General features: G+C 37.7%; 4 protein-coding genes across 7 annotated transcripts; 3 read left to right on the top strand and 1 right to left on the bottom strand.

Moving 5' to 3' along the window:
• Positions 1 to 404: 404 nt before the first annotated feature.
• Positions 405 to 1,758, top strand: LOC111477989. The gene is made up of 3 exons (XM_023122026.1): positions 405 to 800; positions 887 to 1,020; positions 1,449 to 1,758. Exons 1-3 carry the CDS (start codon positions 548 to 550, stop codon positions 1,584 to 1,586), a joined length of 525 nt encoding a protein of 174 aa, XP_022977794.1. The 5' UTR covers positions 405 to 547; the 3' UTR covers positions 1,587 to 1,758.
• A 748-nt stretch (positions 1,759 to 2,506) lies between these two features.
• LOC111477780 (probable amino-acid acetyltransferase NAGS2, chloroplastic) lies at positions 2,507 to 7,841 on the top strand. 2 transcript variants are annotated; one of them, XM_023121668.1, is made up of 11 exons: positions 2,507 to 3,085; positions 4,371 to 4,458; positions 4,637 to 4,845; positions 4,968 to 5,119; positions 5,256 to 5,694; positions 6,210 to 6,307; positions 6,584 to 6,695; positions 6,859 to 7,018; positions 7,167 to 7,239; positions 7,384 to 7,556; positions 7,606 to 7,841. In XM_023121668.1, the coding sequence occupies exons 1-10, from the start codon at positions 2,720 to 2,722 to the stop codon at positions 7,535 to 7,537; spliced, it is 1,851 nt and encodes a 616-aa protein (XP_022977436.1). In that variant the 5' UTR covers positions 2,507 to 2,719; the 3' UTR covers positions 7,538 to 7,556; positions 7,606 to 7,841. The 2 variants fall into 2 exon arrangements, with proteins under 2 accessions (XP_022977436.1, XP_022977435.1); XM_023121667.1 differs by lacking the exon at positions 2,507 to 3,085 and adding an exon at positions 3,344 to 4,235.
• A 48-nt stretch (positions 7,842 to 7,889) lies between these two features.
• On the bottom strand, positions 7,890 to 11,337 carry LOC111477781 (NADH dehydrogenase [ubiquinone] iron-sulfur protein 4, mitochondrial-like). Its single transcript, XM_023121669.1, has 5 exons — positions 11,005 to 11,337; positions 10,137 to 10,225; positions 9,615 to 9,744; positions 8,881 to 8,910; positions 7,890 to 8,189 (listed from the first exon to the last, which is right to left on the bottom strand). The coding sequence occupies exons 1-5, from the start codon at positions 11,161 to 11,163 to the stop codon at positions 8,130 to 8,132; spliced, it is 468 nt and encodes a 155-aa protein (XP_022977437.1). The 5' UTR covers positions 11,164 to 11,337; the 3' UTR covers positions 7,890 to 8,129.
• A 1,076-nt stretch (positions 11,338 to 12,413) lies between these two features.
• On the top strand, positions 12,414 to 19,190 carry LOC111478073 (telomere repeat-binding factor 2-like). 3 transcript variants are annotated; one of them, XM_023122160.1, is made up of 7 exons: positions 12,414 to 12,765; positions 13,262 to 13,513; positions 13,607 to 13,818; positions 14,516 to 14,600; positions 15,284 to 15,367; positions 17,876 to 18,251; positions 18,855 to 19,190. In XM_023122160.1, the coding sequence occupies exons 2-7, from the start codon at positions 13,349 to 13,351 to the stop codon at positions 18,866 to 18,868; spliced, it is 936 nt and encodes a 311-aa protein (XP_022977928.1). In that variant the 5' UTR covers positions 12,414 to 12,765; positions 13,262 to 13,348; the 3' UTR covers positions 18,869 to 19,190. The 3 variants fall into 3 exon arrangements, with proteins under 3 accessions (XP_022977928.1, XP_022977927.1, XP_022977930.1); XM_023122159.1 differs by having other exon boundaries at positions 12,416 to 12,765; positions 18,826 to 19,190; XM_023122162.1 differs by having other exon boundaries at positions 12,423 to 12,765; positions 13,262 to 13,431; positions 18,826 to 19,190.
• The last annotated feature ends 385 nt before the right edge of the window (positions 19,191 to 19,575 follow it).

Genomic DNA, 19,575 nt, shown 5'->3' with positions numbered 1-19,575 from the left:
CTTTACTCATACAAACATGTTTATATTATTTTAGTCTAAATTGGGTCAAATATTCTTTTGGATAAAATTCAAAGTTCATAGTTAAAATTGTTTTTTTTTTTTTTTTTGTTGGCAAAAAACTACAAAACAAACAACCATCTTTCCGGATCAGATATAGTTAGATATTGTCCATGTTAGACGAACACGACTCTCCACAATGGTATGATATTGTCCACTTTGAGCATAAGCTCTCATGGCTTTGCTTTGGGTTTCCCAAAAGGCCTCATACCAATAAAGAGTGTATTCTTAGATTATAAACCCATGACCATTCCCTAAATTAACGGATGTGAGACTTTCATCATCCAACAGCACCAACTTCATTCCATTCTTTTAAATTTAAAAAAAAAAAAAAAAAAAATCGTCATTTGTTCAGAGTGGAGATTCTTGACGTGCGTCTTCGAGAGGGCAATCAAAGAGAGCGTCAGACTCATTTACTCGAAGTTCATACTCTGCTACCCTCTCCCTCCTTCAAAAACCACACACTTGGAGTTGTTGAGTTCAGAAGAGGATGGGGAACTGTCAGGCGGCGGAAGCGGCCACGGTGGTCATCCACCACCCTGGGAATCACAAGATCGAGAGGATTTATTGGTCCGTAAGTGCACACGAGATCATGAACTCCAACCCCGGCCACTACGTTGCGCTCCTCCTCACCTCCTCCACTTTCAACTCCCAAAATGGAAACCCAATCAAGCAGCTCAAGCTACTCCGTCCCGATGACACTCTTCTCATCGGCCATGTCTATCGTCTCATCTCATTCGAAGGTTTTTACTGTTTTCTTATAAATTTTATACACTCTTTTCTAAATTTTTTATACAGTTTTCGAAGTTTATTATTTTTTCCCATTCAGATGTGCTGAAGGAGTTTGCTGCGAAGAAATGTGTGAAATTAGGGAAGTTGCTGAGAGAGGGAGGAGCACTGTCGGTGGGGATGAAGATCAAGCCCTCGGATTCTGCTTCAAATTCATCCCAAAATCATAGGAAGGTAATCAAATACCCATAACTCATAATCATTCTCCGAATCCAAAAACAATCAACAACATGGATGGGAAAATTAATGGATTTGGTTTTCATGATTACAGTGTGATTAAAAGCCAAAAATGAAAAGAAAAAACAAAATCCATTAATTACAGGCCACGCATATCGAGAGAAACCCTTTTTGTGCATCACTTCATCAATCATGTCAGGAATTGAAGTAGAGTTGTCTGTAGAGTGCGGAGGTCTTCAATTTTATAATATTTAACTAGATTTTAGTAACAAAAATCTACCTCATATCACGCGCCTTTGCTTTCATCATAATCATAAAGTTTAAATAAACCGATATCTTCAAATGAACGTGAACATTCCAACTTTTTCATCATTGGGATCTAATCAAACCATGATGCTAACATAATTCTTTTTTAATATGGTCAGCCGGAGCGTCGCCTGGAAAGCAGCAATGCCGGCGGCAGCGGAGGCGGAGGAGGACAGAGAAGTATGGGAAAGCATTATGGGGGTGGATGTCAATGGAGGCCAGCTTTACAGAGCATTGAAGAATTTGGAATTAATTAACCCGATCTCTATCTTTATACGTTTATATGTCATCTCTCGGCCTCTGCAGCATTATTAAGTTCTTTCCATCTAAACTCTGCACCCAACTTAATTAGTCTAAGATGGTTCCATGAGTTTTCTTTAATGTAAATTATGCCCGAGATCATATTATATAATTCCTCAATCACTGTTCTTCAAAACCTTTTAGGCGTTTTTTTGTTACCTCTCTGTGGGTTCAAAAATTTGGGCTGCTTTGATTGGATTCCCACGGTCCTTCAAAAACGTACCCCACTTTTTGGTTCGGCTTGGTTGTCTTATTATTGCATTATTTTGAGCACTAATAATCAAATCTTGGGAGGTGGGCTGGGTACTTTCCTCTTCTTCCATCTTTTTCTGGGAAAATAACCAATTCGCTCTTGCTGCCAAAAAAGAAATGATTGGGTCTTCAACTTTTGTCTCAACTCGCCACTAAAATAAATAAATAAATAACTAAATAAATCACTGATAAATCGCTTTGGTCATAATTTGGGCCTATGCCGAATTGATGATGTTTACAAGCCCAATCTCCAATAGAATGAGAATTGGGCTTCAATCTTGCATTTTAGCGTGCGTCTTAAATGGCCCATTGGGCTCTCATCGTATTTCTCGTATTGGCCTACTTTATCATATCACCATAAAAAGAAAAAAAGAAAAAATAATAATTTCTCCACGTGTCCTTTGAAATCTTCTCCCTTCTCCTGCTGAGCTCAACCCAAATGAATATAAATAATTGACCTGGATTCACAGTGGTTGGTCTGTTTTTTTTTTTTTTTTTTTTTTTTAAATAAATAATTATTGTCCAATGAATGCAGAGGTCATCAGTCATTACCTTCTCATTTGCCATCGATCAATTGTTATATAAAAATAAAAGAATCGGCTCAAAATTGAACTTCACCTACCCCTTCTCTGTTCTTCTATTTTATTGCCACAGAATATTCCCCAAAATTATTTTTACTCTTGTCGGCTGATTCTTTTCTCCCCCACCGTTTCGCCGCGTTCACCGTTCTTCTTCCTCTCCTCTGTCTCAATTTCCTAATACAGTTCTAAATAAAGTCCCTTTTTTAAGGTTCTGTTTCATTTCCATAAAAGCGGCGGCGGTGGCGGTGGCGGTGGCGATGGCTACTCCCACATCGAGGACGTGGGTTTTCCCGAATAGTAATCACTGGAAAATTTGGTCTGATTTTAAGGCGGTGGGTGTCGAGCGTGGGTGCAGAGAGAATTATTTGCGGCGGACAGTTCAGGATCCGACATGCCATGAGAATGGGAGAAGAAAATGGAACTGGGGATTGGCGGCGGTGAGAGGCGGCAAACGGGGGGAGGCTAAAAATGATGCGTATGATAAAGTTCCTGAAGAAGATAGGAGGTTTATTGAAGAATTCAGAGATGCTTATCCCTATATATTCTCCCATATAGGCCGTACTTTTGTCGTCGTTATATCTGCCGAAATTGTGGCTAGTCCTCGCCTCCATGCCTTGCTCGAGGTCTTTCTTCCTCCTTTCCTGACAAAAAAAAAAAAAAAAAAAAAAAAAAAAAAAAAAAAAAAAAAAAGTTTCTTTCAATTCTCTGTCATTGGCGGATGATTATGCACTGTAGTCTTAGTCTTAGTTTTAGTTGCTTGGGGACTTAACCGAGATAGAGAAATCATCGAGTAGACACCCTTGTTTACATCGCCACAAAAAAAGTTTCTTTTTGTTTAATTATTTTAAACTCAAAAAAGTAAAAGCTTTGGAGTTTGTTACCTTTTTATGTTTTTGGTTTCTTGAAAATCCGATTTTGGAAGTATTGTGAAGTGGAAGCGCTTTGAAGGGTTACATCAGAATAGAAGTGCTTTTACAAGTTGAGTGTCGATAGATAGAGACAGGGTTTTGTTTTGTTACTCTCTTATCTTGATTCCTGCGTCTTTTCGTCTCTTCGTTGCTTGAGGGGCTTTAAATAATGTTAGAAAACAGCGAGCGACAAAGGCCATCTGTAAAACGAAAGCTTTCACGACATTTTCTTTTGGTCGCGTCTGCTTCTTTAATTGCTTCTTGTTCTCTTCCAATGGCCGCTGCTCTTCTCTTTTCAATGGCTCCAAAGAATCTGATATCGCGATAGCTACTAGCCCAAAAGAATTGGACTCAGCCCATTTGGAAAGCAAGGAGCTTGATTGCCCAAAAGGCCCAAAATCCTACGACCCTTCTCTCGGCGGTGTTTGGCGGCTTGTCTATGACTTATAACCTCCACATTTCTATATTGTCACTCCCTTTTCTCGCTTCGTCTGCCATGTCTACAACTCTCTCAAGCTCTCGGCTACTTTTACAGACTCGGCGAGAGTTTCCTTCGAACGACCTCCCTTGTACCCGTTGTCTAAGAAATGGGAAGGCAAAGTTTAAATTCGATAGAGTAGAAATGTGGGGCAAGGGACTGAAGAAAGTTGGGGAAAAGTCGAGAAAGTTCATTCTATTCAACTACGGAAATGGCGCTGTGGACGTAGAGGAAGAGGAAGAGGATTATAACTCCATAGAGGATAAGCAGTTCGTGCGGTGGTTTAGGGAGGCTTGGCCTTACTTATGGGCACATAGAGGAGGCACTTTCGTTGTGATGATTTCTGGGGAAATTGTATCTAGCTCTAACTTAGATCTTATTCTAAAGGCAGGTCTTATAATCGTCTATTTAATGTGTCTGTTCCCGTGTTTATATTTGATAAAATCCGTGTTGTTCTATGATGTATTTCTTTAGTTTTGGTTTTGGCTTCAGTTATCACATTGAAGCCATTTGTATGTGCAGGATATTGCGTTTCTACATCACCTTGGAATCAGGTTCATTCTTGTTCCAGGAACCCACGTTTTAATTGACAAACTTTTGGCAGAGAGAGGTTTGTAACTTGATGCTTTTATATATTATATGCAATATTGTTGAAACCAAGGACGTGGGTCACTTTATTATTATTCTTTTAGTATACCAGAACAAGAATTTGTTCTGTTTCTAGTTTTCCTTTTCTCAATGTTGTCCTTAATATATTTTTTAACGTTAATTGTCTGTACCCATTACAGGAAGCAAGCCGAATTTTGTCGGTCAATATAGGGTGACTGACAACCAATCTCTAGCAGCTGCAATGGAAGCAGCTGGAGGAATCCGTGTGATGATAGAGGCAAAGCTTTCCCCCGGACCTTCTATCTGCAATATTCGTAGACATGGTGACAGTAGACGATGGCATGAAGTTGGTGTAAGCGTTGTTAGTGGCAACTTTCTTGCTGCTAAGGTACAGATCTTTTTGTTTTGTTAATGTGGTATTTGGGATGAAACGCCATATGATATTTCTTTGATGATCTGTGATATTAGTTTACTGTAAATTCGTTGAATAAGACGCAACTCCTTTTGCAGAGAAGGGGAGTTGTTGATGGTGTTGATTATGGAGCAACGGGTGAAGTTAAGAAAGTAGACGTAGCTCGTATGCGCGAGAGGCTTGATGGTGGTTGTATAGTTATATTGAGCAACCTTGGTTATTCTAGTTCTGGCGAAGTTCTGAATTGCAAGTATGCAATGAGGCTTGATAGTCCTAATATGTTTTTGATTTCTATAAATGTAGTGCTTATATTAAAGGGATGGAAATTTAGTTGAAATCACTAAGAGGAAGAGCCATTACTGATGATTTTGTTGTCTGGATTTCAGTACATATGAGGTTGCGACAGCATGCGCCTTGGCTATTGGAGCTGACAAGCTTATATGCATTATTGATGGTCCTATTCTTGATGAAACTGGACGCCATATCAGTTTTCTCACTCTTCAAGAAGCAGACAAGTTGATTCGTGAAAGGGCTAAGCATTGTGAGATAGCTGCAAATTATGTGAAAGTTGTTGGCAAGGAAGGTTTCACTCATTCAAATCATTATATAAATGACGATTCAAACGGGGGTATCCATCATACTCCAACGTTCCCGAACGGAGTAGGTTTTGGCTCCCACCACGTCCCAGTATTCCAAAATGGAGTTGGTTTTGGTCATGGGAGCGGGCTTTGGTCCTCCGAACAGGGTTTTCCCATTGGAGGTGAGCGGAATAGCCATTTGAATGGTTACCTCTCAGAATTGGCTGCTGCAGCTTTCGTTTGCCGGGTAAATCCTTCATACTACTGGTTATTAAATCTGAACATGTTCCTACATGGTGTGTCTGGTATTTCCTTTGTTCTTTTATTGCCTTAAGTTTATGCTTCACATGAACTGTCTTCATCTTTCTCCCACACACACACACACACACACACACACACGTCCATTTCAGGAACAAGAAACAATGCATAATCATGTGTTTCAATGAATCGAGGCCTGCTATCAAAAGTTAGGTATAAAATACTTGAGATTTTGTAGGTTTTGTTGATTTCCTCTAGTTCGCCCCCTAAATTTTAGAACTGAAAGATTATATATGAAAGTTAGCATGCAAAATTTGCCCCCTCCCTAAGAAAATTCCTTGGTTATCGTTACCTTAGCCTTTTATATTTGGTTTGTGGCTCAGTAGCTGTTAGTTCTTGGAAAATTAGCAGAATTATCCAGATGATTGTTGAATGAATTATTTTCAGTTCATGTTGATGATTGTTCTGAAATGGGCTTTATTGAATTTTTTGTAATACTTTTAGGGTGGTGTTCAAAGAGTGCATTTGCTAGATGGCACTATTGGAGGAGTTTTATTGCTGGAATTGTTTAAAAGAGATGGAATGGGCACTATGGTAGCCAGGCAAGTCTCTCTTTTTTTTTTTTTTATATATCTTTTTCTCAAAGTTATATTATTGAAATTCAACTCAAACAATGGATATGCTTGACAATAGTTTCACGTACTATTATAGCTTTCAAATCTTGGTTGTTTTTTAAAAGTTTAATTTTAAAAAACTAAGAACTAAATCCAAATGGTTACCCAACGAGATGGAGCGATTCAATTTAAGAAGACTAAAAGCAATTCGTAGGCCATTTTTGATCCATTAACTGATATGAACAATGAACTTTTTGTTTCAAGTGATCTTTATGAGGGAACACGAATGGCCAGTGTGTCTGATCTTCGTGGAATTAGACAAATTATACAACCTTTAGAAATGGCTGGTACCTTGGTTCCGAGAACTGATGAAGAGGTCTGTATTCCAACTTCCATCCTTTCCAGTTTCCAGTATGAATCACTGCCCCATAAGTTATTCCAAGTTTGTGGCTATTAATATGTTGTTTTCCGATGGAGCTTAAGTGGAAATTTGAGATTGATTGAATAAGATGTTTGAGTATTCTGTTTTGTTATTGCAGCTACTTGAATCATTAAACTCGTTTGTGGTCGTTGAGAGAGAAGGTCAAATCATTGCATGTGCTGCTCTTTTCCCTTTCTTTGAAGAGAGATGTGGAGAGATTGCTGCCATTGCAGTTTCTGCAGAGTGCCGAGGACAAGGGCAAGGCGACAAATTGCTTGGTATGATTATGAAACGAATGAATCCTGTTTAGCTCATTAGGTCATGGTTGGTAAAAAAAAAGGAAAACCTTGAGATTCTTACTAGCCGAGTCAGGTGATCTGGGTGCCTTGCTGTTTCCATCACGTAATTTTGCTTACTGAATTGCAGATTACATGGAAAAGAAGGCCGCCTCCCTAGGACTGGATAGGCTTTTTCTGCTGACAACACGAACTGCAGACTGGTTTGTTTGCTATCTTGCCTAATTTTATTGCATGTCTTCCCCTGCAACATCTTACATATTGAAATATCCCCGTGGTTATAGCTTCCTATCATAATTTACTTGATTTTGTCAATGGAAGGAAATGATGCTCCAGTTGTGTAACAGGTTTGTGAGGCGTGGTTTCTCAGAATGTTCATTTGAATCAATACCTGAAAAGAGGAGAAGAAGGATAAATCTATCCCGGAAATCCAAGTACTACATGAAGAAGCTATTGCCAGATAGGAACCGAATTGGTAGCGTCGATAGGGCGTTGGGTTGAGGCTTGATTGAGCATTGAAATATTTCGCAGGTAGAAGAAGAATTCCATTGAAGACCTTGGTCAGGAATATATGTCCTGAGCATAAGAAAGCAAAACTTCCTCTTGGCTACCTGGTTTTGATGTTCCTTGTTTTATCCTGTATCCATGTCAATCATCACGTCGTCCAACCGTGTGGGTTCTCGTTCATATTTGTTCGTGAAGATCTGTATCTGTTCTGCTAAAATGAAGTTGATTACAAGTCGCACTATAATTTTGATTGTCTGCTTCATATCAATACAGTGCTATGCAGTGTATATTCATGAGACACCAAGGTCGTATTTCTACTTCGTTTGGCAATTGTTTCGTATATAAATAGTGAAGAAGTCAAAAGGGTTCCACAAGTTAATTACCACTGCTTTAAATGCATACGAACTTAATTCGATGTTCTGTAATGGTAACGTAAAGAAAACAAAAGTTACAAGGTCAAGTGAGTAAACACCACCGTTCCCACTTATTATAACCAACTTGCTCAAAAATAAGCAACGAAATGAACTACACAAACCCTCCAGTCTGTTCCGCCTCCAACTAGACGAGAAAGAGTGAAGAATAAGGTTTAAGCCTCCTTGGCTTCAGGATGGCCCTTCCACTTGAAATTGTCCGCATATGCCTTCACCTGCAGTCAAAACAGAGGGTTATAAGTTTCTGTTTCTTTATTTTGGGTTCTCCCGGCGAACTAAAGACATCCAAGGGTTAGATGACATTAAGAAACCAAGCAGCATCAAAATCCCTTCATTACTGGAATTTTAACATGATTAACTTCAAACCAATAGCAAGATCTTCATCCTCCTTCTTCCTCATGTATCTAAAAGGAAATCTGAGCTGGTAGGGCATCTAAACTACTCCAGTCGTAACAATGAAAACTGATATCAAGTCATCTGGGAAGGAATTAGCATATAATAAGAAATAACTACTGGTACCAATTGGAAACTGACACTGAGCTCCCCTAAACTAGCCACAAGAAGACTCTAGATTGCAAAAAGGATTTACAATTCCCATACCAAATGCCCTGAAGGCCACAAAAATCGGAGGATACAATAAAATGCCAGCGGAACTCTAAAAGATTATGAAAGAAGTTGCATAAGATAAAAGAATGAAATTTAACACAAGAGGATCATTCCAAGAAAATAGTTGAAGTTTGCACAACTGCCAGAGAGCTCAAGGGACGAATCAATCTACGGTTCAATGTGAACACTATGGAGGGCCAGCAAACCACTCCTCCCCCCTCTTCTTCCAAATAACATTCACAGAAGTATAGACAAAATACAAGCTCAACAAAGTTAAAATAATGGGAAAGAATCTCAAACCTTCAAAAGTGGTGTGTGGCGCTTCTTAACCTGCAAAAAGGAGAGAGAGAAAAAACAAAAAATCAACGAAGAATTAGAAATTAACCCTCAGTTTGATTATATGCAGGCCAGAAAAGTGATCCCTAAATCTGAACATGAAGGAAACAATTAAAAAGAAAAAGAAGTCCTTTAAGAGTCCACTCTCCGGAGTCCGATGATGATAAAACTGTAATGCAATGTCAACTGAATGCTAAATAAGGAATGAACTCTCTGCATCTAATGGACCAAATTTGGAAGAAGAACTACCATTTCTCCCCTCAAATTTCTCCTCTCAAAATTTCCAAAGTTTTAGCTTTAAACTAACACTAGGATGTTAAAAAACAGAATTCATTTCCACTGTCTTCAAACGCCATATCATAGCCCAAATGCAGAAATCGTGAAACACATTTGTTATTCTGAAGAAACATATTCACAACCATGTCCAAGGGCAATTTCATTTTAGTTATATTTATTTAGAATTAGAACGCATTGTTTTAACCTTGTGGAAAAGCGAAGATCTATGGTAAAAAGAATATATTAGAATTTATGGACAATTAATCAACACCAACAACTATAATTGTTACATATTTGGAGGATACTGACAGTGGAAAAATAACAAAGTTAATAACTAACCTAAGATATGGCAACTCAAACTACATAAAGAAATTACAAGAATATATTTTTTTTTCTTTCTAAATGGTTAAACAAAGCATTACCACATATTCCCATCCATGTTTGTCAGCAAATTCCTTTGCAGCTTCCTCACTATCAAAAGACAGTGCTGAATCCCCTACGTTGGCGTAAGGGTCCCCAGTAGAAGTCCACCCCATCAATGGGTTTTCCCACCTACAAACATGTCAATAAGCATAGAAAAACTATTTACCCTTCTGTTTGTGTATTTTCCTTTTTTCAAATGAGAAGCCGATCTTTTATGAAAATAAATGAAATATTACACACAGGCAATACGGAAAAGAAGTGCCTGAGCAGAGAAACAAAAGTAAAAACAAGGCAAAAATTATAAGGGGAAAAACTCCCAACTGTTGAAAGTACGAGAACAAGGATCATTAACTTTTAGGCACTTGAAGTTTACCCAGTAAAACATGTTGTGCACAATATTTTACTCAAGCACCTAGGAATCTCCTAGAACTAAGTTCAAATTTCTTTTAACTAATGAAGCAACAATTTCCGATTTTTAAAAAAATAAAACTCAGGAAAAAGAAAGAAAAGAAGGTTCATACTTTTGTGTTGACATAAAATTGATTTTCCACTTGCCAACCTTGCCTGATCCTTGCTGGGATGCAGTTCTAGCAGGAGAGTAAATTACAACCTGATATAATTTCATAATAGGAAGATAAATGAATTGAGATGGTCCTATAGAAAAAGATTAATACAACAGGAAAATTCAATGCCATGGCTCGGCATATTAGAATTACAAGATTAAACCTCAATACATGGCAAAGTTCAATAGTCCAAAACATTTAAAAGAAAAAAAATTTCATGCCAAAAAAATGGATGATTCAACAATTGGTCCTGAGTAACTTAAAGAGACTGTGAGATAGTAATTGATCAAACCTTTTGTTAAATCAACATAAAAAAAAAAAAAAAAAAAAAAAAAAAAAAAAAAAAAAAAAAAAAAAAAGATTTTTGCCAAGAAACTGATTAGGATCTTGAGAGAGAGGGCAACCGATAGCAATAGTGTAAAAACGAAAAACGAAATGTGCAGTTGTTCTTTGTGATTGAACCTTGGGCTCCTCTACAAACTTTAACCTTATTTTAATCAACTTTTTGGGTATCAGTAGACTATCAACACCAATGGTAATGTCGTAGTGAAAAATAAACCGGATATTTCCATCTCCTAATCGGAGCCGTCTACATTTCGACATAGTATTAACAAAGTAGCACCTAATGGGTTTAGCTACTAGACCAATCAAAAAAGGCCCAGCTAAAAGCAAGCAAGAATTCCCAATCAGACGGGTATAAGAATACCTAATCCCCAAAAAAACATCTTTACCATCCAATAACCCGATCCCTCGAAATTAAACAAAAACGCAAGCAATCAGAAACTCATTGATAAAAAGTACAGAAAATGAATGCCTGGGCTATTACCCTTCTGGTAAGGTGTTCGTCTGGAATTCCAGAGACCATACCGATCTCGCCGGGCTTCAATTGAACCAAGGAATCGGAAGAAAATGACCTGCAGAGAGGAGCCACAGTACCACGAAGAGCACGACTGTTGCTCCAGATCCGCTGCAATGAATTAGCCATCCGTCGATGAACAAAATTGGACGCGAAAACTAGTTTTCCGTCTAGCTCGTCCCCCGTAACGAACACAGTTCCAACTCGATTATCCTTCGAACGACGGAGAAGAGATTTACGCGGTTGTTTTCTTTAAAACTTGTCGAAAATGCATCTGCGAGCGCCTTTAAAATAATACGAAAACATATATAAAATAAGCAAAGATAAAATAATAATTAATAATAAAGCAAAAAGGGGTTTGTTTATAAGTTGGTTGAAATCACTCTCGTAAAGTAACTATTTACTTCAAACTTCAATTCTTAGATTTAGTTAAATTGTGACATAATTTAATCATAAAATTAATTTACGATTATATATTTAATTTATTACTAATGTTCGAGTAATTGACTCATATATATATATAAAAAAAAATATTAAATAATTTATCAAAATGACAACATTCATATAACTTAAGTCATCTTAAACACAATTCAATTAGACGCTCGCACCTTTAAAATTTCACGACATATACTTACCTACAAAATAACATCACATTATAACATTATAGAAAATAACATTGCACGTATTGTTGAGTGGACATGCTTAACGAGATTCATGTCATTAAGATTTAGTGAAAAAATTAGTTGTACGGAGTTTGAACCTTTTCTTATGGATCTAAAAAAATCAATAGAATGATCTAACGTTTAACTGAATTTTATTAAAGGTTCTTACGTTTGTGTTGTACTGGAATTCAACTCGACAAAACTCTCAATAGATAGAGTACTGCCATTCAAATAAGGTGACATATAACTATGCCTTAAACCTCACCTACAATTTCTTATTTTAAACCTCTAGAAAGAGGTAGCTATTCTTAGAGGGGACGAACGAGGGTGTGGAAACATCTCTCTAGTAGGCGTTTTTTAAAAATGTGAGTTGATGATGATACGTGATAGACAAAAATCGACAATATCTGGTAGCAGTATACTTGGAATAACTTATTATAGTAAGTATTTTTTTGTCTACACGACAATATTACGACACTCCTACGCCATTGTCTACTAGCTCTCCCCAATATCCAACATTATATCTCTCACTCCGACATTCCAATCTGTTTTCAAAATGAAATGATATAGAAAGTCAGAACATCAAATGTTGATTAAAAATTTATTAATTAGTTTCCTTAATTTGTATGTGTTTTTGTGGTTATAATATACGTTTAATCGACAATTGGAGCTATGCAGCTTTACTTTACCCGCTAACTCCAATTGGCAGTGATTTGCTTCAAACGAGGGTCTGATTGAATTATTATGACAGATAAATAGATACTGTTCCAATTTCAATTTCCTACCTTTTCTCTGCTCTCGAAAGCAATTTCCGCTCCATTCTTTATTTCTATCGTTTGTTCCTCCCAAGATTCGTGTAGTTTCGACGATGTGTTCGCTAAATTTCTCGTCGTCAAAATAATTTGCCCACTTCTTGGCGGATCTTTCTTCCGATCGGACACGCACTCGCAAATTGCCAGGAAATCTTTAGGACAATCTGAACGACAGAAAATGGTTTAAGCAGCGGGCTTTGTTTATCTCGAAAGTTAGCCCAGCTACGATATTCTGTTCTTCCCTATTTTCTTTTAAGGTAAGAAGATATAGAATTTTGATTCAGTTCTGTTTGTTCAAGTATCTGTTTTGCGTTTTTCGGTTTCAATGAATTGTACGGTGGAAATCGAACTATTTTTGAGGCACAACAATCTCGGACCTCTTCAGAGAGAAAATTGATTAGATATGCCTAGCAATTTGAATTACTGGGTAGAAATAATGTTGCAACTCTCTTTGTTCGATCAATAACTTTACAAGGTGCTAAAATCACGTTTCCTCTTCCATGAAGGACGAAACATTTTTTACATGAAAGCTCTGTCTACCCACTCATCCATTTGATCGACCATTTTGTTCTTTTTGCTCTGAAATCGATCAAATTTGCGCTGAAAACCTCTTATGAGCAATTTCATGTACTTTGAAAACTCTCTCTCTTTCTTGTAAACAATTGAATTATTTACTGGCCAGTGATATGTTTTCCATGAATTGATTTGATTGCTTAATGGTGTACGCTACAAATGCTGCAAAAATTGTTGCAGTGTCGAGTGGACATTTGCAAATGGGTGCGCCAAAGCAAAAATGGACAGCTGAAGAAGAAGCTGCCCTTAAAGCAGGAGTGATCAAGCATGGAGCAGGCAAATGGCGCACAATACTCACGGATCCTGAGTTCAGCTCAATTTTGCATCAACGCTCAAATGTGGATCTCAAGGTGCCTCACCCCGCCCCCTAGTTCTTGTTCAATCACCAGAGTAATTGAGTCACAGGATGTAGAAATTCACCAAGCATCCCATGTTGAGTTTTTCTTTCATATTCTACTTGGAAACACAGTGCTTGGTTTACTGAAACATTTAATTATTTTTCAATCTAATTTTGGCTCTGAACAGGATAAGTGGAGAAATATAAATGTTACTGCAATATGGGGGTCTAGGCAAAAAGCCAAGCTCGCACTTAAAAAGAATTCCTTGGCCCTAAAACATCATGATAATCCTATGGCTCTAAGCACCGTGCTTCAGAATGAGGAGATTGTTGACGCTAAGCCACTTGCAATTTCGAATGGAACAACTCGCACTAATGGCCCAAAAGAGCCACTAGCAAGGTCTCATGGCAGCTGGTCATGTGAATCATTTTTGTTCCAGGGTGAAATAGTCAGATATTTATTGTGATTGTTGCATAACAAATTGTTATCTGGGTTCACATAGTCTAATTAAAAATATCAAATACCATAGCGCATAGCTAGCTAAATTTTCTAGTAAAGTAAATCTTGGTATTTTTGAACTCACAGTAAATTGATGATTAATGATTAAATAATTTTTAGCCAATGACATGCACCAAAGATGCTACAATTAGAAGTCATTGCCTCAAGCGTGAGCACGCACACACGCACAAGTACAACTTTTCTAATGCATCACCATGCCCCTTGGCTTTATTGCATTTAGTGCCACTCAAATTTAGTTTTTTTTTCCTTATCTTTTTTGGAGGCAATAGTTCTTCAATTTTTTTGTTCAGCTTTCCTGTAATCAGATGAGGGAACAAGAGATATTTTTTTGGCTCTATAATCTTACATCTTGCCTCTATGGTAGTTATCTTGACCTAAGAAATGACACGTTAATGATCTAAGCGATCTTTCATCTCATTCAGCATGTGAAAATATAATTGTCAAATTGATTTTTATCCATCAGACATGATTTTTAAGCAGCATGCTCTAGAATTAGTCTTTCATTGGATGCTGCAGGTGCTTCATCCTTCCTTTCCTGATTTGAATTGATTTATACGACCTCTTTTGCATGGTGTAGATTGGACAGACTTATATCAGAGGCAATTAACAACTTAAAGGAGCCAAGAGGTTCTGACCGGGCTGCAATTGCTCTGTACATAGAGGTGCTAATGCATAACACATTTGAATCCAAATGTTTGCAATTTTGTATGTTCAGTAAAGATCTTACCTTTCCTGCCTACCTTTGTATTCACTGCTGTGTCCTTCATTATTTCTTGTGCGCAGAATGGACAATTATCAAGACCTTAGTGTTGTAATTGCTATGACCTCCTGTTATATGTCATTTTCTTTCTGTGGAAGGGATGCCAATCAGTCAAAAGTCTACTAAAATGTGATTTATTGATCTGTTTATAGCTTTACATGCTAGCCTCTGTGTGTGTGTGTGTGTGTCTAAAATAAGAAAGAGCTTTTCATTAAAAGAGGAGGAAAGGAACAAAAAGAGTGATAAGACATCTAACAAAAACCCAGGAGATTTCAAAAAGGTTTTCCTCTTGTTTATCTAATTCACTTCTTTCACGCAGTTTTATCATCTCTAAGATTGGGTACTTAGTTATATAACTTTCAGTTCCTGGGTCTTTTTTATTCATAATTTAAGTCCCTATCAAATTGTGTACTCTGGTCATTTGAAGTCACACATTTAAACAAGTATAGATGAATTCAGAAAATTTTATGACCCTAGTTTATGCAATTCTCAGTTCCATCTTACCTTGATGCCTCTACATGATTGTTTTTTCGTTGACAAAAATGGTTCTATAAAATTTGAAGTTTTCATTTGTTCTTTGTGCAGGAACATTACTGGGCCCCACCAAACCTTAAAAAACTCCTTTCAACAAAATTAAAGCATATGACTGCAAATGGAAAGTTGATAAAGGTAGTTCTCCTACTATAATCCAGAAATTGTATGGAACAACAATTATTCTAGCTGCTTTCAAGTCTCGAGACTGTTGAGCCATAAAGCTAATTGAATATGACTGGTAAGCCTGTGCTAATGTCTTTGCTAGGAGGAAGGTGTGAAGGAGCAGTGGCTTAGAGAATTATAGAATAGTTAGGGTAATTGGAAGGATGTTTTTTGAACTTTTATGCATGAGAGTGTGTCAGTCCATGGGGAGTGTTCGTGTGGAATGTCTAGGGGGAAAGTAAGGTTTGAAACTACAATGTAAAAAAAATAAATCAAAAGGGGAGGGGGAAAGGGGTAAGCCGGTTCTAGTTGCTAGTAGGAGGGAGCATACCACTCAAAATCGTGTGACCCCTGCTGTTTGAGTAATCCTCTTGGCAGTCGGTTCTTGAAATTGTTTGGTTGGGGAAACAAATTCTTTGAATTGAGATTTTATCAATGGGACACAAGTCCATGCGTTAGTAGACAGGTCATGCTTGATGACGAGGTGTTATTTGAGGTGATTTGTTTGTGTTTTTTTAGTGGCATTTTGGTTTGTAGCCCTAGTCTGGATTCTTGTGCCCAGCACTTAGATGCATTGCCTCATGATCAAAGTCTGTATGCTGACCTCCAGAAAATGTGTGTTTGCCTAAATGGATCTGGAGTACCTCAGTCATATATTACGAAGTATGGGGTATCAGCTGATCAGCACAAAAATCAATCCTTGCGTGTCTCGTGTGTTTCAATAATGTCGAAAGAATTAACGTAGTTCCTTGGTTTAAGTGGGTACTAAAGAAAATTTATAAAGGATAATGGATACATTTTGTGGCCACTCATTGAACTAATGAAAAGGGACCAGTTCATAGATACGCCTAAGACCAACAAGCTTGCAGTAGCTAAAACGATCCATGGTAAATTTCTCGGTTCCTTTTTTACTGAAAATTGAGCGGTCGTTTGTTGTTGAGGATGGTCCTACGTTGTGGGGGTTGTGGCATTTTTAATGCAAAACTAAAAACCTATTTCTTTTTTCATTAGGCGTTGGGTCAGTGAGGAGCAAGGGCAGCCTTGGTGTATGTAAAAGAACTAATCGCAACAGTGCTTGCCATCCCAAGAATGGAGTCCTTACGATTTCTAACCTATAATGAAGAGATTCAACACGTCCTTACAATTAAGAAAAGGAAATCAAGATAGAAATCACAAAGAAAACTCTACAGAACAAGATAACTTCCGGCACATTTGAGAGAGACCAACTTTCTCTCCTACAAGCCTCAGCTTCACTCCAAAATATCCACATCCCTCATTCCTTTACAAACCCTAAATAAACCCCTCTAGATCCCACAACAATTTCTACGTTACACTAATCAACGGTCGTGCAACTGTCGTGGGAAATGAGTATAAAAATTCTACATATAGGCTCTCACCAAAACTTCTTCTAGTCAATGTTTCTTAAGCTATGTGCTCAATTAGAATCCTAAAGTCGCCAATTCCATGACTTGGGTTCATTTCTAGTCCTCTTAGGCTCTTAAGGTTCATATACCCTACGTACTCCTATTCCAAGGATGTAAGTGGCATGAAGGTGTATACGGGTTTTAGGGCACACTTAGTCTCTCGTTTCCTACTTCTAAGATCCATGTGGTCATTGCGCTTCCTTCGCATAAGTAGGGGTGTCCTCATATATATCAGACTTTGGAGAAGTCTAACAGGTATGGAGGAGTCGTCTCTCGCGATAGGTGACATCTCAATCTACCTATAACCTCATACGTGTCTAGTATCGAAAACAGGCGAATACATCCTCACCTATGTTGTGCCCTTCTTCCCAAAGTGTGACATATGTTATATTCCAGGCCCAGCCCAATATGTGTGAAGACAATAAGAAGAGGAAGCTTTGTAGTAGGTGCTTGGTTTTCCTTTTCCTGAACTTATCCCCCTATAGACGGCGTTCTCTTGTTCAGTGATCAAATAAGAAACTTGCACCAATTTTTTGCAGCCATTTTCCCAAGGAGGATTAGATGTGTGACATGGCATATCGATGGACTCTGCCAGCTACAAGTGCTATGCCTTCTTTGTTTTATGTGTCCCTACTTTGTCCAAATTGTGGCTCTACATTTAAAGGCTGGTCTCGTTTCTCTCAACTTTGAACGAGATCTGTTGTGGAACCATAACTAGTATCAAATATCTTCAAAAAGAGTTTGCTTAGTGAGATTGTGATGGATGAGGGGTTTAATGGACCCTGATGCTAGAGTATTTCATTGAAAGCACAATTTCAGAAAACATTTCTGGAGGATGATCTATTATGCTCAAATTAGAGTATTATTTTCCTTTTCATTCTGAGAAGTTAAAAGTCCGATATATTGATAACTCAAGGCACCGTTGTAAATTATGATGCAAGTAATACGGAATTCGTTAAAAAAAAATCACAAAGATAATGGTGGACTTGACGCTGGCAAATGAATGGTAATGCTGAAATTTGCTATTAGATCATTTATATGGATTTTGTTTGGGTAGGTAAAGCATAAGTACAGAATTGCTCCAAATTCTGCCTTATCTGGAAGAAGAAATGTTCCATTGTTACTCCTTGAGAACAAGCACTTGGATTCTTCAAAGGCCGAGAAGAGTGAAGTCAAAATCATCACTAAATCCCAAGTTGACTCGGAACTTTCAAAGATGAAGGTAATGACTGCAGAGGAGGCAGCTATAGCTGCTGCACGTGCAGTAGCTGAGGCAGAGGCTGCCATTGCAGAGGCTGAAAGGGCAGCAAGGGAAGCAGAAGAAGCAGAGGCTGAAGCTGAATCAGCACAAGTTTTTGCTGAAGCAGCAATGAAGGCGTTGGAGTGCAGAACATTCCCTAGTAGAAGTCCTGTTCAGAAGGTTCTTCTCCAAGGTAATGTAACGAACTGCTTCAGTCATAAATTACTACGTACTTAATGCTCCTGCATATCTTGTTTAATTAGGACACTGTACATTCACATATGTACATGTGTTATAATATTTTCATCAATTAATCTAAACTTACAACGAAAAGCTTATCATATATTAACCATTGGTATCTTTGATTACGTTTTAAGAAAATTTCTTCATTCACTTTTTGTTTCCTTGCGGTCTGCAATATTTAGATGTTAATGGCTACCTTCCACTTCACAACCCCTCATGATCAAATCGCTTGGATATTGACCCAGTTAGTTTGGGTTCTTCCATCAATGATCCCATACTTGAGATTGAAAATTTAATGAAGATCTTTTGTTATTCACCATGTTCACCATCTTGCGATTTATATCATTTAGCACTTGTTTTTATAGCATTGATGTCTGGCATTATTGGATTGCTTTTATTGCATGGATGTCTGGCATTATTGGACTTGTATGTTACGAAACAACCATGAGAAGGAAAATTCAAGCCTATTGATTTTTCTGTCACTTGACCCTTTTCTTTTCGCTCCCTTTTATTTATTTTGGCAGATAACAAAACTTTGCAATGACAACTGTAGGCAATGTATTCTGAGAAGATGAAGGTGCTGCTGGCTGCTGCATTTCCATGTGCAAGTGATTGTAACTAAACTGTAGATATTGTTAGCGTTGTAAATCTGCAGAATATGATTGCCTTGTGAGAAAGACGGCTTCTGGGGATCGTATCATCAGAAGTGTATGTCGGTAATGTGATTTTCAAATCAAACAAAGAGTAAAGGATTTTGGAGAGAGAGAGATGCGTACTTAATCTTAAAAAGGGTGTTTTCTCGACATGTCTTGATGATTCTAAGACAAATCGAATTTGTAAATTAAGATTTTCTGTTCACCCAATACACAGCTGAGAAGAAGTTTCTCAACCCAATTGTGCTTTCTCGGTGGCGTTTGAGTACAGGTTTTCTTGAATATCTCTCCCTTCTCTATTATTCTAATCACTGAAGTAGGTAAGATACTCACCCTACTTTGAAACAGAGCAGCCAAAAGAGCTAACATCTTGACTTGAATGGTGTGTCCAGCAGGTATAAGCGAGATTAAACATGATCGCGGTTTTGGAAAATAAAGGACAACTGAATTGCTGATCGAAGCGTTTCTGCAGGTATGAACCTCCTCAACCGGAGGAAATGAACACCATCATTTATTAGTGATAAAAAAAGAAATCTCATTGCTATACTTTTGTTCGATAAGCAACCGACCATGACACTACAAGATTAATAAAACCATGATTTGAGCTTTGAACATATACTA

This window comes from Cucurbita maxima, unplaced genomic scaffold (assembly GCF_002738345.1).
Source record: "Cucurbita maxima cultivar Rimu unplaced genomic scaffold, Cmax_1.0 Cma_Scf00004, whole genome shotgun sequence".
NCBI lineage: Eukaryota > Viridiplantae > Streptophyta > Magnoliopsida > Cucurbitales > Cucurbitaceae > Cucurbita > Cucurbita maxima.
The sequence above is the reverse complement of the archived record's forward strand: the minus strand, read 5'-3'. Positions and strand labels throughout refer to the sequence as shown.

What these genes read in the sequence shown, in the direction of transcription:
- LOC111477989 (XM_023122026.1), top strand. Translation starts at nt 548, where the DNA reads ATGGGGAACTGTCAGGCGGCGGAAGCGGCCACGGTGGTCATCCACCAC. An exon ending in TCGTCTCATCTCATTCGAAG is followed by an intron (nt 801 to 886) that starts GTTTTTACTGTT and finishes TTTCCCATTCAG; the next exon opens with ATGTGCTGAAGGAGTTTGCT. An exon ending in CATCCCAAAATCATAGGAAG is followed by an intron (nt 1,021 to 1,448) that starts GTAATCAAATAC and finishes TAATATGGTCAG; the next exon opens with CCGGAGCGTCGCCTGGAAAG.
- LOC111477780 (XM_023121667.1), top strand. Translation starts at nt 3,810, where the DNA reads ATGACTTATAACCTCCACATTTCTATATTGTCACTCCCTTTTCTCGCT. An exon ending in ACTTAGATCTTATTCTAAAG is followed by an intron (nt 4,236 to 4,370) that starts GCAGGTCTTATA and finishes TTGTATGTGCAG; the next exon opens with GATATTGCGTTTCTACATCA. An exon ending in CTGCAGCTTTCGTTTGCCGG is followed by an intron (nt 5,695 to 6,209) that starts GTAAATCCTTCA and finishes TAATACTTTTAG; the next exon opens with GGTGGTGTTCAAAGAGTGCA.
- LOC111477781 (XM_023121669.1), bottom strand. Translation starts at nt 11,163, where the DNA reads ATGGCTAATTCATTGCAGCGGATCTGGAGCAACAGTCGTGCTCTTCGT. An exon ending in ACGAACACCTTACCAGAAGG is followed by an intron (nt 10,226 to 11,004) that starts GTAATAGCCCAG and finishes AAATTATATCAG; the next exon opens with GTTGTAATTTACTCTCCTGC. An exon ending in AACATGGATGGGAATATGTG is followed by an intron (nt 8,911 to 9,614) that starts GTAATGCTTTGT and finishes TCCTTTTTGCAG; the next exon opens with GTTAAGAAGCGCCACACACC.
- LOC111478073 (XM_023122159.1), top strand. Translation starts at nt 13,349, where the DNA reads ATGGAGCAGGCAAATGGCGCACAATACTCACGGATCCTGAGTTCAGCT. An exon ending in CCAAAAGAGCCACTAGCAAG is followed by an intron (nt 13,819 to 14,515) that starts GTCTCATGGCAG and finishes TGCATGGTGTAG; the next exon opens with ATTGGACAGACTTATATCAG. An exon ending in TCAGAAGGTTCTTCTCCAAG is followed by an intron (nt 18,252 to 18,825) that starts GTAATGTAACGA and finishes TTATTTTGGCAG; the next exon opens with ATAACAAAACTTTGCAATGA.